The sequence below is a fragment of the Centrocercus urophasianus genome, unplaced genomic scaffold (genome assembly GCF_019232065.1).
Source record: "Centrocercus urophasianus isolate 14NV4802_14NV808 unplaced genomic scaffold, USGS_Curo_1.0 seq_29, whole genome shotgun sequence".
In the NCBI taxonomy this organism is placed as follows: Eukaryota; Metazoa; Chordata; class Aves; order Galliformes; family Phasianidae; genus Centrocercus; species Centrocercus urophasianus.
The window spans coordinates 8,642,034-8,660,052 of NW_024884855.1; the positions used below are offsets into that span (position 1 = coordinate 8,642,034).

Here is an 18,019-nt window from a genome sequence, read left to right on the forward strand (position 1 = left end):
TCCTCATCTCCCTGGGTCCTTCCTCCACTCCCACTCACACCAAGGGCACACTGCCCTGTGCTGCTCTGCCACCCATTCCCCAGCTTTACAAGCAGAGCACAGCCATGCAGACAGCAAAACCCACCCCTGCGCCGGGCTAACAAATGGCCAAACAACTGCACAGGCACTTTGCAGCATCATTTTTCCAACAGATTTAGCAGCAGACTGGCTTTTACAGTGCAGCTCTCCCTTCCATTGCTTTATTCATCCTCCGTAATGCACCACCCCCTTAAGAAAAAAGGAAAGCTGTTAAAACCAGCCCATTTCAGAGAAACAGCACTTAACAGCACCCCCCAGCACAAAATGGCTCCTGGAGGGCTGCTGCAGCCCTTCATGCTCTGATTTAAAGGCCAAGCAATTAGCAGCACAAGCTGGGAATGCGCTCACAGCAGCAGTGCGCAGGTGGGAGGCTGGCTGCTATTTCAGGGCACTGTTATTTCAGGAGTGAGGTTGAGCAGCCCCAGTTCTGCTCCCCAAGGTTATGGGGGAGGTTTGCAGTGCTGATGGATGGCTAGATAGTACAGGTGGCGAGCGCCAGTGACAGCTCTTGGGCTGGGGGCTGTGTGGTTGAAGGAGCACCCGTGTGCAGGCTGGCTGTGCCTGACACAGATAGCACCAACCCAGCCAACAGGATGGTGTTAAGCTTCCCATGGGCAACGCCTGTCTCTCATCTGGCTCAGCAGGCTTTGCTCATCTCAGCGGCAGTCTCAACACTGTGGGCTGCTCCGTGTGGTTTTGGGGGAATATTCCTGCTGCATCACCCCAGCAAAGAACTGGGTCCCACTGAGCACAGTCTCTCCCGTCACATCCCTGCAGGCGAGGGCTGAATTATTTTCCGGTGGAACCACTGTCACAGGGAGCATCACACCTTATGCATCTTCCTTTGCTCACTGGCTTGGGCATCATGCAGGCTTCCTGTCCTTACCCGTGGGGCTGCCCCCCACCACTTCTCACCTTGCAGCTGAATGAGAGCTGTTTGGGTGCAGCTGATAGGGAAGATGAGGTTTTAACCTAAGATTGACCACAGGGAAAAGGGCTTTTAAGTCTGAGTGCTGAGATCGATTACAGCCATGGGGAAATGACTCGCAGACCCCCACTGCTCGTTTCTCCAGATGCATTTTGTTTGAAATCATTGCTTGAGTTAGGGGCACGTGTTCAGCACCAGGCTTTCTTGGTTCTGTAGCCCAGCATGTGCTCTCATTTCCTTTTCTGAGAACTTTCACCCCTTCCCCCCACCATATAGACCCCACTTGGAAGGAGAGGAGCACAGCAATCCTCTCTGCTAACACTGCTAACACACAGTGGTTTGCTTCTGTCCTTTGCATCTCACAGCTTTGGATTCCCATTTATTCTCTCTCTTCCATCCCTTCTGCACTCAGGAATGGGGAATTCCATCCTAAAACACGGCCAGAGCATTGCACGGCCAGATGTCCCCCATTCCTCACCTTACCTTTTCCTTCCCTTCCTCCTGCAGGAAAACAGGACCACTGGCAGCAGTGTGCGCACAGAGCTGAGCTGCAATGCCATGCAACCATGCAGTGCCACAGCCTTGGCTGCATCTCACACCCCAGAGACGGAGATGCTGTTGGGGATTTGGGTGAAATAACAGCCTGCCGAGGGCTGGGGCTGCATGCTTTGGCGGAGGGCTGCAGGCGTGTAATGGTGCTTCTCCCTCACCATCTCTGGTATTAGCTTAATAGCACAGGGAAATAACAGGATGAAAAATTTGCTCCCCTCCAAGCACTAAAAGCCAAGTTTCAAGGTTAATTGTCTGCCCTGTAGGAACAGCTTTAGCGCGCTGTGAGGGGCTTAATTAGTGTCATTTTAGCCAAGCAGAGAGAGCACGCCCCAAACCCGTACTGCGTGCCCCCGAGCCCATTTTGCTCTCACTGTGCTGCTGGGAGAGGTGATAGATTGCAGGCTGCTCCCTGCACTGGCACCAAGTGGGTTGGATTTGGGGCTGATCAGGAAACCTCAGCCAGGCAGCTGCAGCCTCGTGTCCTGCATCCATGAGTGCTGCACCCATGGGGTCAGTGCCTGTGTTTTCTGAGCCATTGTGCTGCAGCTCAATGCAGAGGAGGGAGAGCATCCCGATGTGAGTGCATGGGGAACAGCCAGTATGGGGCTGTGGGGAATGCTGGTGTGGCCTTGCAGCAGATGCAGGCATGCAGCAGGTCATGCAGCTGCCTTGTTTCCAATCCCTACTGCAACAATGCCATTGGGGAAACAGCCCAGAAATGGGCTCTGTTGCTGCTCCCCTTCACCCTTGCTGGTTTTTTTTTCTGCCACCGGAGCAGCTGCTTTCAGCCCAAATTTGGAAATCAAGGCAGTGCCAGCAGTGGGGCACTGTCGGATGGTCCCCAGCTGTGACCCAGGGCTTTCCCATGGCAGCACCCCTGGCAGGTGGGCAGCAGGACCGCGGTGCCCTGAGCACAGCTTCCTGGCGCCCAGCATCATTCCTCGCCGGCTCCGTCCCATGGAGATGGCCATGACCTGCTGCGCAATCCCAGCCAGGAGGCTGCCCTGGATGCCTGCCTGTCTGTGCTGGAAGAGACCTTGGGAAAGAACAGTGCAATGGGACTTAAAGTTTTCTCTGTGCTGAGGAATTCCCTGCAGCCTCCGCTAAGCCCGTCCACTGGCACAGCCCCATCGTTCCATGTCTGCCTGGCGCGGGTTGCACCGGGTCTGTCCTGCTCTGCAGAAAGGCTCCAGCTCTCCTCCTTCCCCCTCTGCCCTTTGCATTTCAATGTCTCACCCATGTCCAAGTGGGACCCATGGGGCATGGCAATTCCCCTCCAGCGCTAACAAACCACAGCAGCAAACATTTACCCCAACGGCAAGGGCTGCCTCACACCAAGGCATCTGCCCTCTTTGCAGGGATCTGCCAAAAAATAAGTTCTAAACATTGTGCAGATGATGGGTACTGCATCCTCCAAAGGGGACCTTGGGATTGTGGTGCTGCCTGGCAATGTCTGGTTGTCTGGGTGCAGGAAGGAGGGACGTGCAGTGCAGCACAGGGAACAGGGACAGCCCGAGGTGCGTCTTGGCTTTAGCAACAAGGGGATTAAACACCTTAAACCTCAAACAAGGTTTTGTTTCAGGCCCTGCTTCCTCCAAAACAGATCGCTTTGTGCTCGGTTATCCTTCGCCTTGCCAAAAAGGTTGTGGAAGAGAATCACAAAGTTGGCTCCCGCAGCTTCTTTGTGCTGGAACCACCTGAGCTGGCACCTTGCAGGATCCCACCCCAGGATGCACACATCAGGTGGTGGCAGGGGGGGGGGATCCTGGGGCAGGATTTGGGCAAGGAGGAGCACGGTGGTGGTGCTCACTGCTCTCCCTGTGCCCCTGCTGCTGGCTCTCCAGGCTTTGGGCTCGTGGCAGTGAGGTGATGTATTTTTAATTCATTTAAAGGAATTAAACTCATCTGTGTCCGTTTGCTGACAGTTTTTTCACTTTCATTAATTTCTGAACTGTTCACCTGGTTTTCCTGGGGCCTGGCAGGGCCTTGGCCTTACAGAGATACCTGTTTCCTGCAGACTGAACAATGCAGGAGGCTGGGCAGTGGCAGGATACTCCTACAGCTGTGTCCCCATGAGCAGGGACAGTCCTAGTCACTGCCACATTGTCTGGCAGGGATCAGCTAATTGGGGGATGTCCAAGGAAGCAATGCTCTGTACCAGTCTGTGACCATGAAGGGGTTGATGTGCTCCAGTCAAGCAAAGCTTCTGGCCAAAGTTAGGAGGGAAGAGGAATAAAAAGCACCAGGGAGAAGGGAGGTATGTTTTGCTGGGCTCCTGCCCCTGGCATAAATCAAGGCAAGAGAAGGCAGCAACAGGGCAGCTGCAGAGATACCTACCTCAGCAAGGATAAATCCTTTTCCAAGTGTGCCCTTGCTCCTAATGGCCCCTGCAGCCCCTCTGCAATTCGAGTTGTGTAATTGCTGCTAGCCACTCTGTCCAGAGGGCTGCTCGCTCCTAATTGCATTTCCTGTGTCTGGCCACCACGAATCCTGCCAGCATTTCCTGAACGTGTTTGGATCAGTTTGGATGTGAGTGAGTGCTGAAACCAGGGATGGTATAAACCAGGGCTGGTGTGCAGAAGTGGGGTGAGATTGCTGTGATGTGAGACCACAGCAATTGCTGCAGGCTGAGTCCAACCAGCCATGGGTGCAGGGTTTCAGCTTTGACCTCAGCTCAGCCCCTGAGGGATGCTGCAGGGATCACATCCAGGGGCACTGCTCTCATCCTTGGCTGGGTGGTGACAGGGATCTGGCTGGAGTCTGGCTGTCCTGTGCCCCCGAGCTTTTTCATGCCTCCCTTCCGAGTTGTTTCTGCAGTGCAGCCTGTAAACAACCATGAAACGGGGGAAGAAGAGAAGATAAAAATAACAACAGCAGTAGTGGATTTGAAGTAAATAACAGCACCACATCAAAGGGGAGGTGGAGCGATGCTCCAAGGAGGTATTTACAGGCAGCTTTGTAGTTCCTGGGGTTAAAGCTGCATGCTCCTGTGGAAGCCTCAGCCCTTCTTCTTTGTGTTCCAGAACTGCACATTGCCCTTCCCTTGGGGCCTGGGGTGTTCTGAGCCCCACCACATGGCTTTGAGAGATCATATGGAGGATGTGCTGTCCCCAGCAGGCTCTGTGGCACAGAGTGGTGCTGGGTGCTGCTGCGGGGGCCATCACACGTGGCACAAAGCCCCACCACTGATGTTGTCCTCCTGCTGAGCCCTGGAGGAATTTTTCCCCTCTGCAGCCCCCCTACGTGCCGCATCTAAGAGCAAGGCTGAATGCCCAGGGTGAGGAATAGGAGGTGATGCAGGATGTGGTGACTCAGCCCCTCCATCCCTCCTGCTGTGGTGAGCATTAGGTGGCTCTTCTGCTAATGGAGACACCCTAATAATGTGCCATGTGGGTCTGGAGCAATGCAGTGCACTTACAGGATAGTGATGCACGGTGAAAAGGTGCTGGAGTGCATGGAGTAGCTTTGTAGTCACAGGGAAAGCTGCCTATTTGGGATGGAACTATAAGGCATGGGGTGCCTGTGGTGTGGGGTGGGCTCATGATAGGGTGAGGTGGTAGCAGCGACCTTTGCAGCTGCCTCCTGCTTTGGGAAGCCAAGTTCTCTTCAAGCGTTTGTCCCCACAGAGAGGACATCTGGAGGGACTCAAATGGTTTGGGGGATTTAGGGATTTAGGGCTTTAGGGGAGAGCGGAGCAGCAATAAACCCTGTAGCCGGCTCTGTAGGATCAGTGCACTGAGAACAAGAGAGAGCTCAGGGGACTTCCACCCTCCTGGAGCCCTGAAATATCCTCCTTGCTCCTGCTGCTGCTCCCTGGGCTGTGGCAGCACGGGCTCTGCATGCTGGTGCTGCTGCTCTCTAATCAGACACGGGATTTGCAATTAAGCGACATGGAGTGCCTTGGGGACACAGCCTGCTGTTTGAGCCGAGCTCAGACGAGTTCGGGGAGGGAGAGACCTGATTTCCCACTTAGCAGACAGGTCACGATCAGTGGATTCATTGATCCCAGAAAGCAAAGCCTCTGCTTCATTAGAGACATGCCGGTGATGAACGCAGCCTCAGGGAGCGGGGAAGCTGCTGTGAATCGTTCCCCAAATGCCGGCTCTGACCGCTGTGCAGAGGGAGCTGCTCCATCCTGCTTCACACATCACGCACTTGGTTCTGAGGGCACAGAAATATGCTGAGCCTGGAGGGATGCTATTCCCCTTTGCCTGCAGGAAGGACAGATCCTGCTCTGCCCTCTGCTGCCTTTCCAATTTGCTCTGCCCGGCTCAGCTATCCCCGCAGGGAGGTCTCCTCGCTGGCTCCTGCCAAAAGTTCCTGGCAATAACTTCCCGGTGCCCTTCAGTGCAGCTGCTCAAGACAGCAGATGGGGCCGTGGGTTGTAGCTGTGCCAGACCGGTTGCTCTGCAAACCTGGTTTGTGATAAGCTGTGCTTATGCAAGCAGCTCCAGCTACACCCGACGTTCCCAATTCCTCACGTAAAAACCTACCGAGATGCTCAGAGCACAGCAGGAACCAGCTCTGAAGGTGAGCACTGCCCAGGAGCCGTGCTGTCTCTCCTCCCTGCATCACGACATGCACCCACTGGGCACCGCACACGAGCCAGCATGATAAAAACACCTACGGGTGAAAACGGAAGACAGTAACTGGGAGAGGACTGTGAGCCCTCAACGTGGAGATTTTGTAGGTTTTCCTCCATTTTCTGCATGAGGACAGCCACACAGGGGATGCTGTTCTTTAAGATTTCTGCTCCAGAGAATCGTGTTACGCTGTTGGCTTGGGGCAGGGATGTGTCATCCTGCTCCTAGAGGCTTTGGGACTTCTTGCTGCTAATTCCTTCTTTCAAGAAAGCATCTCCCGTGGGCAACCATCGCTCCGTGGCATCGCTGTGTTCCTTCCCAGCACGATTGCCCAGCGGTGACTGTGCTGGCTTCTGCCAGGGAGAAGATGCCTGGCAGGCAGCCCTGATGCCAGCACGAGCATCTTCAGCTTTCAGCATCAACAAGCCCCCGTACCACGACACATTCCCCTTCGCAGGAGCTCTCCTCCTGGGGCCATTGTTCAACAACTGCTCTAGGGGCAGATCTCGAGCTCCCAAGCACTTGGCTCTGATTTCTGGCTCAAAGGAGCAGGAAGCACAGCACGCCCAGCCCAGCTCGACTTTCAGCCTGAGAGCATCTCAGGCTTTTGGAGAATTTGGGTATGTGTAGCTGAGCTGGGTCGCTGCATCCCTCGCAATCACGTGAAAGCATGCATGGAGGCAAAGGTGCAGCTACCTCTGCAGATGTACAGGGATCATCAGGATCCATGTGAGTCCCCAGCACTAACTGGGGTGTCAGTGGGAGCAGAGTCTGATTCGCACACCGTATGTTCCCAATCCACCACGTTCAATCAAGCCTAATAAAATTAATAGGGGAGCATTGAAAATCTCGTGATTAATTCTTTATGATCTGTAATAGGGGAGCTGTGTGCCAATTACTCGAGTAAATCATTCATCAGAATATAAATAGAGCTAACCTCCAGCACAAACACTAGAGGATTTCCACTAGGATTGCAGGTCTGGATTGCAGCATTGCACGGCTGGTGACAACACGTTATCAGATGGAGAACAGAAGAGTATCTGGAATTTCAGTGCTGTCTGAACAGCCCAAGGTTTCAGCCTTGTGTTCCAGTGTAATTTGCTTCTGTTTGCAATGTAGTCTTGTTTGTTTACGGTGTTTTGATGCTGTCTTTGATCTGTGCAGCTTGTCAGTCCAAACTGCTGAAGGTTTGCAGGGGGGTCAGCTTCATTTCATGAAAGGTTTCAAACGACGAGCTGTGACACTGCCCTTGGGGAAGGGACGTGAAGTGTTGGTGAAAAAGGCCCCAGACCTATGTGCTGAAGTTAACCTGTGCTCTTGGCTGGAGCTTTCCAGCCATATTTGCAGTATCTCATTTCCAAGGGAAACCCCCCAACAGTACTCCTTGCCCTGCACTGTTGGGAGTCCCTCAGGTCTCCTTGCATTCAGGGACATTGAAATGTTTCTGAGCAAGCTGCAGCTTGCTGAGCCATGGCATCCTGCTAAATCTGACAGCCAGCATCCTCCACTGCATGCATGCCTGACCCACATGCAATGAGCGTGCAATGCTCGGAAGCCCTCTACAGCAGATGCACCATTGGTCCTCCCTCTGTCAGGACTGTTCTTCGTCCCTCATACCAAGAATGACTTTGTTTAAGTGATCTCTGCCCACACAGGCATTTTGCAATTGCATACTCATCAGTGACCCCTCAGGATCACGATGGTATTTAGGAGGCTGTTGGGAGGCTTCAAGCTGAGAAGGGACTTGGGAACACTGAGGGAAATGTTGTTCCTTAGCTCAGTGCTTGGAAATTGAAAGCTGAATAAAAGGCATGCCATGGGGAGAAGGAAAGGGATGGGAACACAGAGAGAGACCCACCCTGCAGAAAGTCCTCTTCGTCTCCTTCCCAGCTGCTGGGATGTTTCCCAGAGGCACAATAGAGGTGTATGGAGGGACTCCACCATTGTAAATCCCCCAACCCAATGTCCCCTCAACTGGGGAATTGGCAGTGGGAGTGACATGGGAGCTCTGGGACTGTTTCCCATGCAGCTTGTGACAGTCCTCCTCCCCTGAAGTGCATGCCTTGCAGGGTGATCCCCAGTGCTGGGGTGACAGGATGGACATGTCTGTGACATCCCAGCCCCGCTGGCCTTTATTCTTTCAGCCCACCATGACATCCTTGTCCTCTCCCCACCAGCCACACTGACAGCACAGGGACATCTTCCTCTTGCAGCACAGAGGCTGGTTTGGAGACAATTTCTCCCTGCTAATTTCCTCCCCTGGGGGACATTTCCTCCTCTCTGAACATTGCCATCATTGCTCTTCCCATTGCATTCCCTTCGCCCTCCCCTCTGCCCCAAGGACCCAGCTGGTGGGACTTGCAAAACAAACATCCTCCCATCTGCTCCTGCGCTCCAGCCTGGGAGATGGCAGAGGCGATAATTACACACTCAGCGCAGCAAAATTATCCAGCACAAGGGAGAAGAGGCCGGAAGCAGCTGGAGATAATTCGTTTGGGGAACGTTGTTCCCACCCACAGTGCTTTCATCTCACCCCAAACCAGCCAGCTTTGCAAATTCTACTATGAATGTGTTCAGAGAGCCCAGACAGAATGGGGTCCAGCCTTGTGCAAGCACCCATAGCACAGAGCTGGTTCTGCAGGTGAGGAGATGAGGATGCATGGGTGCAGCAGAGCAGCAGATCCAATGAAACCCAGTTTTTCACTGAGTGAAGAATCCTTGCTAAGTTTCAAAGTACCTTTCAAGTGCAACCTTAAAGGATGCTGTTTTGCTGGCGATGCATGCATGCGAGCTGCCACTCCTGCACCTTTTCACTGCCTGTTAGAGCATGTATGTACAGACATCCCTTTATCCCTTTCCTCACCACTGCTTCTGAGACATCTCTGGAAGTGACGCCTGCAGCTCACTCACGACACTTCCTTCCTATTAAACTCCCTTTTGAAAAAGATCTATTTCCCCTCAAATGAAGATCTTTAAAATTGAGCCCTCAGCTGATGCAGCCTGTTGGCTTTCGGGGCTGCAAACGCACAGCGCTGGCTCGTGTCCCACTTCTCATCCACTGGGACCCCCAACTCCTTCCCCACAGAAAAAGAGATCCCGGGGACCTCTTGTCTCCCCAGTCCCGCTCTGCAGTGTCACTGATGCCCTGTTTGTGTTCACCTGGGCCTGCGTGGCCAGGCCCTGCAAACCCACCCTATGCAAACCCCCTGTCCGCTCCCCCAGCCCCTGGTGGCCGCAGGCGGCCCCAGTCCCCCCCACCACCTCGGTCGCTTCACTGGTCAAGGGGGCAAAGTCCGGCCGCCGTCAGCACGGGCCGCCCTGCCCGGCGCTGCGGACAGACGCACGCTCAGAGCCCTCAGCGGAGGCAGCGGGGCCCGCAGCGAGGTCAGCCGGGAGCCAGGTGGGACGAGGCCCCGCGAGGCGCCGCGATCAGACCAGGCCTCTCCCAGCTCGGGCCGCGGCGTCCTCTGGGCCGTGTAGTTCCCGCGGCGCACGGAGGACTACACTTCCCAGCAACGCCGCCGCGCTTGCTGGCGGCCGGCCGGGGCAAGGCCGCGGGGTGCCCCGGCTTCGGCCCCGTGCCATGGCGGGGAGGCCCGGGCCGGGAGGCCGGCAGGGAGCGGGGCTGCGTTGGTGGCCGCGGGATTGCTGCGGCGGGCTGGGAGGCCTGGAGTACGGCGAGGTACCGGGAGCGGGACGAGGGGGGTGAGCGGGGGGTGCCGCGGGGTCTGCTGCTCTGCCTCTCCCCTCCCCGCCCCGCTGCCCGGCTCCGTGTGGCTCTGCGGGGTTCCCCCAAAGTAAGGCTGCCCGGTCTCCGTGCCGTGCTGCTGCGGCACGGCGTTCTCCGGCACGGCGCTGTGAATGGAGCTGTGCTGCGCTCTGCCAGCAGCAGGGAGATGTTGGCTCCTGTCGGCTCCTGCTGTCCTCGGTAGGACTGGGAACGCAGCAGGTGGCATGAGGTCACCACGGCCGGGTGCTCCGTGCCCTCCCCATCGCGTTCCCGTTGCACCGCACTGGCTTGTGCAGTGCCCAGCGTGCTGTGAATGTGAGGCCGAGGGTTGCAGGGCTGCCAAGCCACCTGGGGAACAAATCAGTGCCCTGTGCAACCTCTGAACGGGGCTTGTTCATATGGGACACAGCAATAAACCCCTGGGCTATGTCCGCAGTTGGAGCAGATGCACAGGGATGCTCAGCATCAGTGCACACAGTGCTTGAGATGCTTTCCACAGCCCTTCCTGGCACTAATTTCTGCTTAGTCCATGATTGCATGCTCCATCTACGTGGCAACAGCTGTGTTTGCCCAGAATCCAGGGTGCCTCAACAAGACATGGGTGCCTATGCAACTCTCATCCAGCCTGATTTTGGGGCTGTGCAGCTTGAAAGCAAGCAGGATTTGCTACCAGGAGACTCTCAGAGATCACAGGTGTGGTTATTTATCACCTGTCAGGGAGGAAAGGGGAAAGTTGAATGTTCTGTGCTCGTTATGTTGTCTCAGTGACTTGCAGAGACAGCTCATCCTAATGGGTTTGTTCCCATTTTATCCCAATGAGCACACGCTAGGCACAGGCCAATCTGCTTCCTGCTAGCAGCAGCAAATTTGGTTGTTGAGGAGGAGAAAAAAAAGGTGAGCGCAATGTTAATGATGTTGCCAGACAGGAGTTAGTAGGTCAAGAAGCTTTTGTTCAGCCTGTGCTGGTAGCGTGCACAGCACTGTATGAAACAAGAGGAAAGAAGCTGTCCTGGTCTTGTGGGTTTGCAACTGAAGTGGGACCAGACAGTTTGGTCCTGGCACCAGTGGTGTGCAGGTTATCTTGGCAGAGCTCATTTTGAAGGGATTTTGAAGTCTGATGGCAAAGGTCTGGCCAGGTGTGACAAGAGGGGCTGGAGAAGGTAGGAATGGGAGCAGAGGGTCAGGACCAGGCCATGGGGGCTCTCCCCTTTCTTCCTCACTGGGATGGAGGTGCCCCATACAGCTGGGATGGTCAGCGGTGGCCTGTGGGCAGCAAGCAAACCTCTGTGAGGATTCCCCGGTCTGCCCATACTGAAGCAACCTTTGCTCTTGCACTTCGTAATGTGGGCGGTCTTCTCGTTGTGAGGGGACACTAGGTCAAACAGCCCCTCTCCACAAATCCCACCACAGCTCCAGTCCCTTTGAAGAGCTCAGGAGGAACCAGCGGGAGTTTCTTTCTTGCACAGGCAAAGCAAAGGCAATGCCTTTTCCAGCCCTTCCTGTCCTCTGGCACTGAAGGACTTGCAAACACAGCTGTGTTTGGGAAGCAAAAACCTTCCACGTCTCAATGTTGTCTTGATTTCGATTCAAGTGAGGGAAGGGCTTGGGCTGGGCTAGTTTGTCATTTGTTTTCACAGTTTTGGGGAAAAGAAAAAAAGAAAGGTGCTGGTTGTTTTTCATTGAAATACCACTGCAGGGAGAGAGGACAGGGATGGAGAAGCAGCATGGCTTACTCCATGTAAAAATGCTGACAATGTCAAGGAGCTGTCCTGGGAAAAATGTTTCTTACTTAAAAGGAGAAAGAGAGAAAAGCAGCAAGCTTTAAGGTTTCCTTTTGTTGCTGTTAAGTAAGACAGGAAAGTCTTTTGCAACTGCTAACAATGCCAGAGCATCCCTGTGCAATACTGTGGGCTTGCATCAGCCTTGGTTTATGGAAGGCAAGTTGGAAGCTGATGCAGTTCAATGCTCAGAGTTTCCACGCAGAGCAGCACTTCAGGGACAGTCCTCAGTCCCCAGGGTCACTGGGACACAGTGGAATGGTGCTCCCTTTCCTGCAGCTCAGAAAGAATCTTGGCTTTCCTAGCTGACCTGGAGTCCTGATGCACATCCTCACTGCCGCAGGGTCTTTGCGGTGCCCATGTCCTTCACCAAGCTCCATGAGAGCCCAGTGTCCTCAGAGCATGGGAGGAATTGGTCTGAAGGTTCATCAGCTTTTGTAGAGCATTTGATTTGGGATGAAGTACCCCATCTTTGGGTACAACACTCAGTGCCTCTGCAGGAACTCTCACCCCCATTAACTGCCTCTCTCCCCCCAGGTGGATGTGACAGCCATGGCGTGGGTCTTCAGCTATGTGGATGTGACTGATTCTGACTTCATTGCAGCCGTCCTCTCTATCGCCTTCAACCCATTCTTCTGGAACGTGGTAAGAGCTGCCTGAATGCTTTCTTTTGTCAGTTGATGTAGGAATACCCTTTGGGCTGTGCTGAATAACCCCCCACCCCCACCAAATTACCCCAAGAGCATCCCTCCTGCAAGAGCTCTGTAGTTCTCATCCTGGTGCAGGTGTTTATTGTTCTGGGAACTTCTCTAGGAGAGGAACTGCTTCTGGAGAAGTTTGGTGGAGAGAGCTGTGCTCGGTTCCTAGGCACTGGAAAAGAGTGAACAGGGAGTTTCTCTGCCAAGAGAGTCCTGGCACTGTTGCTCCTGGGGATGGCAGTGGCTATGACATACGTTGCAGAGGTCAGGAAAAAGGAAGCCAAAGCAGGATGCAGAAGGAATTAGGAACTAAGCTCGGATGAGGGGACAGAGTAATCAAACCCATCCTTCAACCATCTGCTGCACCTCCCACCCTGGCAGCCAGGCACTGCTCACTGTACGTGGTGAGACATCAGTGGCACAAGTGCCACTCATACCTAGGCATTAACTCCTGCAGGGTATGCACCAGGCCAGTTGTCCACTGCTTCCCATCCGAATATACTGACAGGAGGTTGCCTGGATGCAAGAAACATAAACAATCAGCCAAAAGTTAACCTGAGGAAATTTCCCCTCCATCCTTCTGCAAAGTCTGGCAAAGAGCTGCAGAGGTGTCAGTGAGCCAGCCCCAAGCGTGGGCAGGGGTATCTGTGCACGGTGATGCTTACTATTTCTGCAGGCACTGTGTTGCCACTGGGTCTGGTAGTGCTTTGGGAATGGAGAACGGAAAAGGTTTTGCTGCCCTTTATTGATGTGCTTTGCAACCTCCCTGCAAGAGCAACAGGATTCATCTCTGGCCCTGTTGTGCAAGCATTGCACAGCCAACACACCAGGCAAGGAGCCCAGGCCGGTGAAAGCACAAGTTCCTGCAACGTCCTCGGCAGCACAGCTGAGGTTTGGGGACGAAACCTTCTCCCTGCAAGCACTCATGGAAACGGGATATCATCGCAGCCAAGATTCCTGAAGTCGCTGCCAAACCTCCCCGCAGTGATTCTCACCCTGGGGAAGTCTCCTTACAAAGGCCTTGTTTTTCCAGAGGGGGAGGGCTCGGCTCTCTCTGAGCGTGGGGGCTCTTGAGATTGTCTCACGCTGGGCTTTGGAAAAGCAAGGCTCTCCTAGCCGTGATTCACTATGGAAACCTCCGTCGGAGTTCTTTATTGCAGCCTCCCTAATTTTTCATGCAATTCGTTATTAAAAAGTCTCACAGTGTCTGAAATGCGAACTGGAATAAGCCACATTATTTCTGCTGTGGAGTCGTCGCTTAGCATAAAGAATCAATGAACAAGAAGATTCAGAATGTGGTCTCTGGGGGAAGAGATCAGCTCCAGCAAGAAATTGCATAAAAGGGAAGGAAAAAAAAGTACTTTATTGGTGTCTGCTGCTATGCCTGTGACTGTGCTGGTTGCCTGCAGCTTGGGAAATAGTGTTGCTATTTGGATCAAGACTTCAACTGCTCTTAAAGTACAGGGAAATCTGATGTAACAGCAGGAAGTTCATTGCTCTGGGTTGTTGCTGTTCCCTTGCAGCATCTGAAGAGCATTGCCGCTGGCGGCAGGTGGCACTGCAAGCAAGTCGTGCAGAGCTCCACCTGGGAGCAGAAGGCATCTGTATGGGTTTGCAGCAAGCAGTGATCTGCTGCGCTGATGGGGAGCTCTGGGGAGGTGAGCGTGGCACGAGGTGCTCCTGAGCTGCCAAGGGCCAGGTGCCTCTCGCAGTGCACGTGCCTCCATCCATATGCTTGTGCTGCCCTGTCCCCAGGGCTTCCCTCTGATGTGTTCAGGCTCTGGCTCACACCAGTCACAGCTTGAAGGCTGTTGCAGAGGTGCTATGGAATCTTCAGCCCTGAGCAAGCCTCCGCTGTTGATGTATTTTAGCAGCAGTGGCTCCAGCCATCCCTAGATTTTCTCTAACCTGCTTCCTTCACCTCCTCCCAGTCCTTTCCGTGTGATCAGTGTCTCCTGCCTGCACCAAGCCAGCAGCAATTCTTTCCTTCTCCACACCCCCGCACAGGCTTGCTTTGTCTTCTGCTCTCTGAGTTTCTTCTCAGCTGTTGAGATCATCTCTGCATCTGAATTACTTTGTTTGAGCTTGCAAGAGCTTCAGTGTAAAGATGGTTTCTGTGTTGTGCCAGGAAGCCTCTGCTTTCTCTCCTTAATTAAGTAAACCGGGACCCTGATCAAAACACCTCCTGTGCATGAAATTCCTGATTTGGACAGAAACTGGGTGGGGATGCATTGATTTAGTTCAGCATCTTAATTCCCATTTTCTGCTGAACTCCAGCCAGGTCTGCCTCTTGCAAAGTTTGGCGCCTGGTTGTCCTCTCTGTGTAGAGCCTCTGAATAAAAATGTGCTGGGGAAACCCCAGCTCAGTGGGGGCTCAGGCTGTGCGTGTCTCAAGGCCACGGGGGGAGCGAGCTCCGGCTGCCCCACTCTCAGCAGTCGCAGGGCATTGGTAAGCAGCCGGCATGTTTCTTCTGGACAAACACTGTTTGTGTTTGTGACTGTGTTTGGAGATGAAGCAAGGCTGATGGAGGCTGTGCAGTAGCGTGGCTGCAGAGCAAACCGTGGTTCTTGCTGATGTAATTCTGTTAAGAGAGCAATTTAGAGAACCGGAGCCTATGAGGGACAGTTTGCAGGACTCCAACTGGGCTGGGCTGAGTTGATTCTCCTCGTATTCTTCCCAAGGGATAAAAGCCCCCCCCAAAAAAACCTCAGGTTCCCTATTTTGCAACCTCATCCATGCAGACATGTCCTGGGGGGGTACCATGAATGTCCCCCTGGGATCCCCAACTGAATTTCCCACCAAACCCAGGGGTCACATCCCCCTTTCTCTTTTCCCTTCTCTGTGCAAATCCAGCTCATCCCTAGGTGACCCTTAGGTTATGTTATCCATGGGACAGCTTGGATGTATTTCCGCGCTCCTCACTTTTTTTCCTCTCCTCCTCCTGCCTCTGCTTTCCCACCCACCATAGCTGTTACAGAAGGAGCTGTTGGTTCCATGCTCCCACGTGAGGTAGGTTGCAGGCCAGCCTGACTTTCTGAGAAAAAGCACTTAAATTGGATGTTCAAAGCATCCAGGAGACCTGAGCCACAGTTGTGCTGTTGGGGGGCACCCGATGAGAAGGAGGTGTGTCAATGAAGCCATGTCATAAAACTTCAATGAGTCGAGGAGGCAGAACCTTCAATAAATCCCATCTGTGTTTGGAAAGCTGCAGGACGATGGGAGAAATTTCCCTTCCGTTGGTAACTAAGGAAGATATTAAATAACAGCTCCTCAGGGACAAACATTTCAAAGCCAGGAGAGGCAGATAACCCACGTATTGGAAGCTTCAGAGAGCTCTCTGAGCCTTGGCATATGGGGAGTTTCTAGAAGGCTGGAAGGTTTCTGGCACTGTCTCAGTAGCAAAGAGGCACGTGGCGTAGCGGTGAGCCAGGTATGTGACGTCTGTCACCACGCAAGCAGGTTGAAGTGGGCAGCGCATCCATCCACCAGCAATCCTTTTCATGGTTTGAGCCTCTTAAAAATTTATGGCTGGCATCATGGCCTGATTCAGAGATGGCACATCTTTCAGTTGCTGTGTGAGAGCGTGCTCTTCCCATCACCTCTTGTGACCCTCCCGAAATACCCATGCATCCTGTAGGAATCTGCAGGGCAAAAGCTCAGGTGTCAAGGTTGGGAGTGGGATTAGCGTAACTTAGCATGATTTATCAAGAAAATAGACCCCATCAGGCAAATGTGAATTTATTCTTCAAGGTTGCAGCTTTTCCTGTTCAGGGTAACAAGATCTCTGTTCTCGGCTTCTGTCAAGTGTTTAAACTGCATGAGGTTTTGATTAAAGAAGTGGTTGCACAGGGACCTGAGCTGACAACGCCTGGCTCCTGATGGATGCGTATCTCTTGGTTCATTTATTTTTAATTTCCCTTCCTTTTCTCCTTCTTTGGAGACTAGAGAAACCTGCCAAGTGGATAAGAAGTGCCTGAGTGGGGTGGAGGGGGAGTTTGCAGGCACTGGCAGCCCAATTTCACCTCCTTCTGACCACTTCTTGCTATATTTGGAGGAAGGTGCCTGCCTAAACCTCCCCACACTGCTGCGAGCTGTCAGGATTAAAACCTCCAGGAGCCAAACCCAGAAACCTTCTGGGGGCAGGAGAAAAATGCCTTATGCTGTGGGATTTCAGCAGCTCTGGCTGCTCGTCTCACAGAAGGGAAAGATTGAGAGGTGGCTTGATTGTGGCGTGTTAGTACCTGGCTGGGGAAAGGAAATTGCAGGGTAAGAAATGGCTGTCAGCCGGCAGCAGGGCGAGGGCTGGGGCGGGCTGCTGGCAGAGGGGGGCCCTGCACAGCTTTGTGCATTCAGCACAGGGCGGGATTGGATAGATGAGCCAGCTGGAGTGGGTGATTTAATGGTCTCTTCTGGCCTTAAAATTCTGCAAATCTGCAAGAGTTTCGTGATCTCTCTGAAAAGCCTTTGCCTGCGTGTAGCTGTGGGTAAGAACACGAAAACAGCCCTCGACCATCTTCTGGAAAGTGCTTTGAGATCCTGTTGTAGCAGCCGTGGCACAGTGACAATGATTATCTGCTTATAACAGATGCTAGATCAATAGCGGAGCTTGAAGCTACGCTGCAAGGCAATTGACTGCAGAAAGCAATTCTTTATTGGGGTAAATCTGGCCTTGCAACAAGGCTCAGATTCATTCTTACAACTCCGGTCTTAAAATGTCAGCACCAGCTCTGATGCCTTTCATCCTTTGTGCTGGGAGAGAATGCGCATTATTCATAATTGGACTCTACCAGGCAGGAATAGCCGTTTTCATTTCCTACAGTGCCTGAGAAACAGTGAGGATTTGCTTTTTTTCTTTTTTTTTTCCCTTGCCCAAACAGCACTTAGTGGCAGTTTTATTCTGAGTGACTCGGTAACGCTTCCCACTCAGGCGGTGGTGGCTTCGGAGCGATGCTGTAATCATGTTGTGAGAGTGCAGCATCGATTCCCATGGCCACCTCGTAACAAACGCCCCAGGACTGTTGTGAGTCCACCATCCCCAGGCCAAATCTGTAGTACTGCACCTGTTTGGCTGCTAAATTTAGTGTTTCCAGTGTGTCAACACCGCTGAGAGACACATAACAGGTTCCAAAACCGGGTCACATCCTCCGGCCTGCTGGCTGGAGTGACACAATTAGGAGCACTGTCACCCTGGGGGAGAGAGACATCCTGCAGCCCAGCACCACTGTCCTTTTCCCTTCAGAATGCCAGACTGGTGCTTTAACCCTACAGGCTGCTGGCAGCCAGGCTGGACTAAGTCAGAACATGTACAGAAAATGAAAATACACATTGAAGCTAAAAGTCTCCATTCACTGCGCCTCGGAGGATTGTGTATAGGCTCTAGATGTTCCTCTCTGTCCCCCTCCATCTCTATCCAGCATACTGCAGCAAAACACTCTCTTGCAGATGAGATGCTGCTCAACATTGTTAATCTGTGAAACTACAAGTCTATGTCAACCTACATCCAGTGGGACAAAGCAAAAAATGCAGCAAGAAGCAAAAAAGAAAGTGGTATTATTGACCCACACAGAGAGATGTGAAAGCCTACTGGGCAGCCCAGGGCTTTAGTAGCATTTCTGCCCAGCCCCAAAGCTTGGCACTGGTGGCAATGGGCTCTGGGAATCCCAACACGTGC

The 18,019-nt window shown here is 53.3% G+C and overlaps 1 protein-coding gene across 2 annotated transcripts in view; it reads left to right on the forward strand.

Annotated features, from left to right (window-relative positions):
• The first annotated feature begins 9,462 nt into the window (after positions 1-9,462).
• PEMT (phosphatidylethanolamine N-methyltransferase) overlaps positions 9,463-18,019 on the forward strand; it is a 37,452-nt gene continuing 28,895 nt past the window's right edge. Inside the window, exons 1-2 of one of the 2 annotated variants that reach the window (XM_042827547.1) lie at positions 9,463-9,525; positions 12,187-12,294. In XM_042827547.1, coding sequence (XP_042683481.1) covers positions 12,202-12,294 — 93 coding nt within the window. In that variant the 5' untranslated portion in view covers positions 9,463-9,525; positions 12,187-12,201. Of the gene's footprint in view, positions 9,542-12,186; positions 12,295-18,019 lie in introns of both variants that reach the window. The other variant, XM_042827546.1, reaches the window with a different exon arrangement.